Source organism: Camelus bactrianus, chromosome 9, assembly GCF_048773025.1.
Source record: "Camelus bactrianus isolate YW-2024 breed Bactrian camel chromosome 9, ASM4877302v1, whole genome shotgun sequence".
Classification (NCBI taxonomy): domain Eukaryota; kingdom Metazoa; phylum Chordata; class Mammalia; order Artiodactyla; family Camelidae; genus Camelus; species Camelus bactrianus.
Genome location: NC_133547.1, coordinates 30,766,832 through 30,775,453, shown reverse-complemented (window position 1 = coordinate 30,775,453; position 8,622 = coordinate 30,766,832). Strand labels below are relative to the sequence as shown.

Here is an 8,622-nt window from a genome sequence, read left to right as displayed (position 1 = left end):
AAGTTAAACCCCCGCTCCAGCGGCCGGTGCTGTGGCGGGAAGGCTGTGCTGGAGCGCCGTCGGGGTCCGGAGAGTCTGCCGCTCCCCGGGGAGGCAGGGCGCGCTCTCCCGTCAGAGGCCCTGCGAACTCTCCTCAGCCCGGCAACTGGAGCGACCCCAGCGCCCACCCTCTCTCAGGACTTCTGTCTCTTCTTCCAAGCCAACCTCAGCCACAGGGAGCTACCTGAACAGGGACGGGCTACTTTCCGATATTTAAGCTACCGCCCAACACTGAGAAAAGCTTCACTTAAAAAAACTGTTCAGTCACTATCCCCTCATGGTATTTGTTTCTCATAGACCGAAGCACATCTGCTGTGGCTCAAGTTCTTCTGTACTACAGTGCTGGTTTAAGCAGCAAAAATTTGATGGCTTGGCTTCCACATCACCCCCATGTTGATTCAAACGTAAACATTTTTATCTATATTTCTTTCTTGGAGGTGACTGAATTACTGTATTAATACAGCACACTAAAGATACCTCACACGCCTTCATTTTTTATTTTCCCAATGTATGAGTTTGCCTAACTGTCAGAACAAACCTAGGGGACACGACACGGATAACTGCAAAGTTATTCGACACCAGAATGGCCTGAATGTTTTTATAAAAGGACCCCCTCCAACAACAAAAAAATATCGTGAGTAATACGAATAGCACCCTAATTGAAATCCTTTAAAAAGGGAAAACCGTAACATCACAAATTACCCTTAAGTTTTTAAAAACCTGAATGTGTGTCTTCCTTCCCACTCAAGACAAACAAGTTTCTATGATCCTGTTTCTTCCCAATAACATTAAGTACTTTTTCTTAAAACTCACAAGGCGGTCTATGATTAGTAGGAAACCTTTAGCAGAAACAAAAGATGGAAGATGAGACCGCAGCAAGAGAGCACGGCAAATCCAACAAACCTACTAGTGCGCAAGTCACCGGAAAACAGCAACAGCAACAGAATAGATAGAAAGAATTAACAAGATACAGTAAAAGTTATGTCTTTAAAGCAGTAGATTATAACAGGGTGGGAAATGTTTAATATGTGTCCTCCTGAAAAGCAGTTACCATCTTTCAAGTTAAAAAAAAAAACAGCTGGTATACTTCCACAGCATCTAGATTTATTTATGGTATAAAGCCATAGAACTGTAGTAGTATTATTCCTTTCCCACCCTGGCAGAGAATAAACATGAATTCAGAAGCACAGTGGAGTGAAAACAAAGAAGAGTAGAGAGAAAAGGCAGCAGAGAAAGACAGAGAAGGTGACTACAGAGCCACAGAAGTGTTTATTGAGCATGCTACAGAGGCGAGCAGAGTACACACAGAGGGAAATTAAACCACCACCAAACCTCCCAACTTTGTTAGAAAATTAATTTTTAATTGTGCCGCTTTCAAACTATACTGAATTTTACATTTCTAAAGATGTAAAAACTCAACTAATAGAAAATATACATGACCATTCTGTCTACATAGATAACAGAATCTATGAATCTTGAAACTAAGTACATCAATTTCAAAAAGTATTGGTCATTTAAACAGAATCAACAATTCAGATTGACAAGAACTGTTCAAAGTAATTTGACCTGTAGATTCTGAGCCATGTTTTTATTAAAGTCAGATCTATTCCTAAATACAAAATATTTTGAAGATTTATTAAAACTGAATATTACAATGCAAGGTAAATTAAGACTAAAGGCACATAAACTTTGGTCCCACCTGGTTGTCAGTTTTAGAAAACTGCCACAAAATTAACCTTCCTGCAAATTTCTGCAGTACACTTTCTTTATCTTTGAAAAATACATGCACCAGTTCCTGAACTAGCTAGACCAGTCTGCACATGCTCAGAAATCCACAACCATGTTCCAAATCTTAATTACAAACTAAGGATGGCAATATATATTTAAATGCACGTAAGTCATGTCAACTTCAAAAACATCTACGGAAAATATTCAGCCACAAACAAGACATTACTTAGTGCTGACATTTATATGATACGTCCCACAAGAGTGTGTACAAAAAGGTTAAGATTCCACAATGCTTTCCACGTAGGGCTCAAACTTACAGAAATCACTTTGTTGTCTTAAGAAATTAATACTCTGCATCTTGTTAATTGTAACTAATGCCTACATTCATAACTGAATCTAGACCAGAATTGTGAGATACAAAAGGCCAATGTTTTTTCAAAGCAATAAAGCCTAAGGTAGTAAAAACTAAAAAACGTTGCTTTATTCTTTCAGTGTCATGTATCTTATTTGATTAACTAGAAATAAATGTGACAAGCCAATAATTCAAAATAAGTTCCAAGCAGGAGAAACAAAAACTTAACCTTTTTACACACCCCTGCCTAAACAGATTATAATTCCCATGTAACAATGTGCCCTAGACAACCAATGCCTTTTTTCCTAGTAAATGCACAATAGCAACACTAGTTTTCCTTTTTAAGGCACGTATGTCAACTAAGTTGAAAAAGGAAAGTAAAATTAAACTAAAATTTTAAACAGACAATAAAAATGGCTTCCCTACAGAACAGATGAAATAGAGCAGTTAATGACTCTGCCTTTACGTATGCCATTTCATTTCATAACCAAGGAATGACAACAGCATGAAAAAAAAAAAAAAAATCAAACTCTGGTCCCCACTTTTCTGAACAGTCAGTAGGTGATGACACCAAACAATGTGATTCACCTCCAATCTTCATCTCCCCCTGTTTTTAAATTGTTGACTTGGAAAAAGACACTCTCAGATGGTGGTTTTCACCAAGGTTATAATTGTGAAGATCAATCAAGGCCTGGATAGCTTCCTCCACTGTTGCCATCTGAAGAAGAGCCATTTTGTGATCTCTTCTGAAACAAAATTATAAAATTAGAAACTTTAAAAAAAATATAGGAAAGGCTTAAATACTTAACTTTTGCTCATTCCAGAATTAAAGATTTCTATAAACAAACAAAACTATTTGAAGACAATTTTTACTTCTATCAAATCACCAATTTAAAAACAAGAAAGCTTGCTTACTGAAAAAACTTAAAGGCTTTCACAGTGCCCCCAGTGTTAGCGAACAGTGTTCGCAGATCCTCTTCTGCTACTGAAGGACTAGGGAGATCAGATGGAAAAAAAGAGTAGAGATTAGTAACAAATTTTACATTTTATTCCTAAAATGTACATCCTTAATACACTCTAGCTTTCATACTTACGGGATATTGGATAAGTGAAGGGTTGCTGAAGGAGGAAAAATGTTCTGAAAATTTTTGGATCCAGGTTTCTTAAAACGATGCAATGGGGAATTACCAAAATCTTTTGTTAGCCCTTGATCATCGAGTCCCTCTCGAGGTAGCTGAACAGTCTGATGTTTAGACAGAGTAACACGAATAATTTTTCCATACATTTTCTGTCCATTAAGATGATTCATGGCTATAAAGAAAGAGTGCCTATTAAAAAACAGTATCAAGGTTCAAAGCAAAAATAATTCTTCTTTTAGAATAGCTGAAATGCCCGAATTGTCATAATTCTAGAATAAATCATGAATTTACAATAGCCACTGGTGACAAGACAAATTCCTTTGCACTAGACAAGGCATTTACACAAAAAAAGCCAGCTTCTTTCACAGAATGAAAATCCAGATTATGAGTATCTCTTTCCTGACAGTCCTGATAATGCCCAAGAAGGAAACTAAGTACCCGCCTGTAACTTTTCTCCCTTCTGCTCGGTATCCTAACTGCCAAGTCTCACGATACTCTTCCTCCTAATTCTCTCTCAAATTCATCTTCCCTCCGTTCTGCGCTTTGCACTGCCATTATTTTTCATCTAGGTAACTCAGTCAGTCTTTTATCTTCTGGTTGGAGTCTTCTCCAATCCATCCTGTACACAGCAGCTAGAGGACTCTCAATTACAAGTCTGATCATGTCTCTACTGCTTAAAGCCCTGAACTTACTCTTCAACATGGCTTACACCTTCCTCAGTCTGACCCCGACATCCCTCCCGAGCCTCCCTGAACAGGTGTTTATTGGTGATACACAGTATTCGTTAGTCCTGAGAATCAAGTGGTAAGACAAGAACCATCCCAGCGCTCACGGAACTTCATTCCCGTAGCTCAGTACTCTACTCCCCCGTGCTCAAGTTCCAGCTGGAGAAAACCTACTTCCTTCAGCTAGAATACTGCACTTCTACCCCTAGCCTGGTGTGCATGCTCTTCTCCTTGTACCACTTCCCATCTCCCTCACTATCCCTCCTAGTCTACTCATCCTTCAGTGTTACTCTCACAGGACGGCCTTTGCTTCCTCCTCTAGAAAAGTTCAGAACCTCTCTAGCCATTCCCCATGCAGTGTCCTTTACTTTTTATAAGTTCATCACAATTTAATTATCTACATCCTCCTTCAGACTGTAAGCTACATGAAAGCAGGGACCAGTGTCTCCATCCCAGCACACACCACAGTGCCTAAACACAGAACATCACAGGGCTACTTCTTGAGGCAGCAGTTAGGTTATTTTTGAACTAAATGAATTGGTCTGAGATTAGAGAACAGTTATACATTTTATGTTTTATTCACAATTGAAGAAAACCATTTCATAAGTCATCTAGTTTAGCTACACTGGAGTCTATTTGACCACTCAGATCAAAGTATTAGAGGTATTAACAACAGAGAGGTGAAGGCAGGATGGAAGAGCAGGGAATTGAGACCAAAAGCCCTCCTCTCCAGTATTTTTTAATTGGATTAGTATTCTACGGTACACAGTCTGACACAGGAGATACCCAGAATCTGTTAAATCCATGCATCTTGTCATACTTACTTGCATAGTATAAACCAGTTAAATATAAAACAGGTCTGAAAAGGAAAATGCTATAAAAGTGTAAGGTACCATTCTGAAAAATCTTTTTTCTCTTACAGCTTCCCTAATTTGTAAAAACAAGTTTACTCTCCCAGTTGTAAGATAATTAAGTACTAGGGATGCAAAGAACAACGCAGGGAATATAATCAACGCTGCTGTATGTCACTAATACAATCTGTTAAGAGTACATTCTAAGAGTTCTCATCACAAAATTTTTTTCTATTTATTTCTTTAATTTTGCATCTATAGATGATGGATGTTCACTAAATTTATTGTGATAATTACTTCATGATGTCTGTGAGTCAAATCATTACGCTGTACCTTTTAAACTTATACAGTGCTATATCTCAACAAAACTGCAAGGGAAAAAAAGCTTACTGTTCCTGATTGTTTTATTGCAGTTACATATTTGTAATAGTTTTTTCTTAGATCTTCAGCTGAGGCTAAAAGAGAAAAATCATCTATCAGGCCTAAATTTTTTTTCTCACTAGTTGCTTACACTGTATTTCGCATACACTTACAAATTTACACTTAAAAAATCAACTCAATTACCCAAAATTATGGTATGTAAACTCCTTTAAAACTTACTTGAAATATAAAATATTTTTTAAAGTTCCGTAATTCTATTGTTATAAGTGAACAGAACTTTGCTTATGAGGAAGTGCTATTACCTCACACAAAATGTGTTATAAGGAATGAGTTTTGGGAGTAACGTGGCATAAAGAAGTAGACTAAGGCTGTCGTAAGAAAAGCTGTTTTAGTTCAGCTTTGAAAAGTTATAAAAATACTGCACCAACAGCTGAGCTCTGAGATACTGAAGGGCACAAATAAGAAAACAATAAAAAGCTCTAGGCATAGTAATCTACCAAGAGAAGACGGATGAAAGAGAAATGGGACTAAAATAAAGCAAAATAACCAAACAGCTACCTCAGGAAGCAGCCAGGTAATGAGAGAGATTCTAATTCTCGTCAGCTGATTGCTGATAAAAGGATCTGAAGTAACCTAGTGGACGGGGATTGGCGGGGGTGAGGTAATTTGAATACCAGGATTTTTAAGTGTATTAAAAATAAAAAAAGCTTGTCAAAAATTAAGGTATATATATTGATTAAACAAATCAAAGCAGAGGAAAATTATTGGAATAATTTTAAATGGGTCAAGTTTAAATAACGGGACTCTGAATATCCTGAAATCTGTTTCAAGAAATACGGCATCAGTGAACAAAGCAATCAATGATAAAGGAGGGAAAAGTCAGTGTTGCACATTTTCCCCCATTTTCTCAGTATCATTTTTTATTTTCCCTCTTTTCTTTTTTTGGGGGAAGGTCTACTGAAATCTCTCCTCTGTCAGATTAGCAATACCTCAAAGTGTGACTGAGAGTTCTGCATTATTCATTCATGAAGAAGTGAAAGCCCGTGTGTACTTAACACACTTAAAAATTACTCAAATACTGTTAACACTAGAGTTACAAGATTTTTACTCACTTTACAGCATACTTTGCTAGATATAGTTTAGTAGGTAAAGGTCTATTCTATGAAGAACTAAGTTTACTTTTAAGAGGGCAGCTACATATTAAATAAACATAGTTGAAGCGTTTTTGTAGTAGTTCTTGAAAATATGACTTGGATAAACTAGATAATCACTTCAAAGAAACTACTCTGGCATTTCATTAGAATTCGTTTATTTTAATCATTTAAGATCAGTACAGTATTTTTAAAGCTAATTTACAAATCATAGTATTTCTAAAATACTCAGTTTAAGAAAATACTAGTACATCAATTAAACAGGCTATGGTAGAAATTTTATTAAAGAAACATTTTAATGCTGGGAAATTTTAAAACTCTGGTCTAAAATGATTTAAGACGGCCTCTAAGATCTGCAAGAATCCCACTCACACTCCTATGCCACTGGCTGTATCTCAACTTTCCTTGCCATTTATTCCTCCCATGCTACTGCCTGAGCATGAAGACATCTACCTACATTATTTCCAAATAGAGTCCCATGAAAACAAAACATAAGAACAGAGCCCAGAAACAAAGCTTATTACTTTTTTTTAAAATTTCACTAATTTTTTTCAATAGTACACCCTAGTTTCACGTGCCTGTGTGTCTGCATGTGTCTTTTAAAGGCAATGGTGCGAGTAGTACTTTTACGGTCATACACTCCAAGAAAGCAAAATCTACCCTAACAGCAGTGAGAAATAGTTATTTGCCTCTACATATAGTCCAAAAACTATAAATCATGCTATTAGTGAGTCAAAGCGTTAGTGTTAAAAAAACCTTATAAAAAACTAGGGGTAAAAGATTTATAAATGTAAGTACTATTATAGACTGAGCCATATTTTCCCAAAATTCCTTACGTTGAAGCTCTAACCCCCCAATGTAACCATCTGGAGGCAGGGTCTAAATGAGGTCACAAGGGTGAGGCCCTAACCCAGTAAGACTGGTGTCCTGAGAAGCAGCGGAAGAGACACCAAAGCCTCAGAGGCTGAGAAAAGCCTGAGCGGCAAGGCCACGCCGAGGACACACGGAGGAGAGCGCTGTCCGCAAGCAGGGAGAAGGCCTCACCCGCACCGGAAACCCAACCTGCGGGCACCGGACTGCGGGCCTCCAGAACTGGGAGGAAGTAAATTTGTTGTTTAAGCCACTCAGTCTGTGGTATTTTTTAATCACAGCCTGAGCAGGCAAATATAACTATAGTAAAAATTAAAATATCATTTATTTAAAATAGTCCTTGTGTAAAACAAAACCCCCCAAAATCCAGAAGAACTCGGTTAACTTCTACTTCAAGTACTTCTCAACCGTAATGCCCATGTGTCCCTTATTTACATGAGCGCGGCCAGCAACAACGCACTGTAAAACGCTGCTTTCAAAGTGTACAGAGACAACGGCAAGAACCAGCACCCCCCCCCCGAGTACAGACGGGGACACAAGCAGAGGCAGGTCAAAGGATTTAGTGAGCATCTACCTATGATGCGATCAACACCAATGTGACTTCCGTTAAAGATGGCTATCTCCATTTAAAACAACAGCCGGATGTATGAAGTGTTAGACACTGAGCCACTGCAACAGCTGGTAAGAAACACTGAATCTCAAATTTACTTCTATCTGACTCCAAACACTAAAAGGTCCAGTTCATCATGTTGTTAGTTTGTAAGTCTTATTTGGTATTAAGAAAGAAAATACAAGAGTTTTTACATCCAAAATGGCAAATTTCAAAATGAACAATGAAAGTACACCCAGCCTGAGGTATCTTCTTCCCTCAATCTCAATTAACAGAATTTTATGCTAAGAACATACTGACATTTACAGTCAATCAGAGTAAACATGCAGCTATAGTCTAGATTTATGATTTAGCTTTGTGCATGAAGTCAAACAAGATGTTAAATAATTGATGATTTAATTAAATTATCTATTAATGTAAGCGTAACTTGTCTAAAGCACATTTTAAGATTCCAAAAGAGATTAACAGTGGGGTATTTGGTAGAAGTTTTCAATTTTGTAGGAACCTGGTTATATCCAAGATACATTTTCTGTGTGACTCTTTTCATTATTAAGTTTAGTCAAATACTTAGAAATTACTTTAGAAGAATTAAAATAACATAGCATTAATCAGAATTCTGTGGACTCTATGAACAGTTAACTTCAATTACAGGGAGTAACCAGGAATGAAAAATACTAAGGATCTTTAATATAAATGTCATAATTATTATGTAAAATTGTAACTGCAATTTTGGGGTCAAAACATTTTTCCATTAGACTGCACCTGAGAAATGGCTA

The 8,622-nt window shown here is 37.2% G+C and overlaps 1 protein-coding gene across 9 annotated transcripts in view; it reads right to left on the bottom strand.

The window, feature by feature from the left end:
- Window positions 1-1,379: 1,379 nt before the first annotated feature.
- The window catches only part of PTBP2 (polypyrimidine tract binding protein 2), a 70,312-nt gene continuing 63,069 nt past the window's right edge, over window positions 1,380-8,622 (bottom strand). For 4 of the 9 annotated variants that reach the window (XM_074370015.1, XM_074370010.1, XM_074370011.1 and 1 more), the window contains 3 exons: window positions 3,214-3,430; window positions 3,035-3,112; window positions 1,380-2,865 (listed from right to left, as the gene is read on the bottom strand). In XM_074370015.1, the coding sequence (XP_074226116.1) occupies window positions 2,733-2,865; window positions 3,035-3,112; window positions 3,214-3,430 (428 nt within the window). In that variant the 3' untranslated portion in view covers window positions 1,380-2,732. Of the gene's footprint in view, window positions 2,866-3,034; window positions 3,113-3,213; window positions 3,431-8,622 lie in introns of those variants that run through there. The other 5 variants (XM_074370009.1, XM_074370012.1, XM_074370014.1 and 2 more) reach the window with 2 other exon arrangements.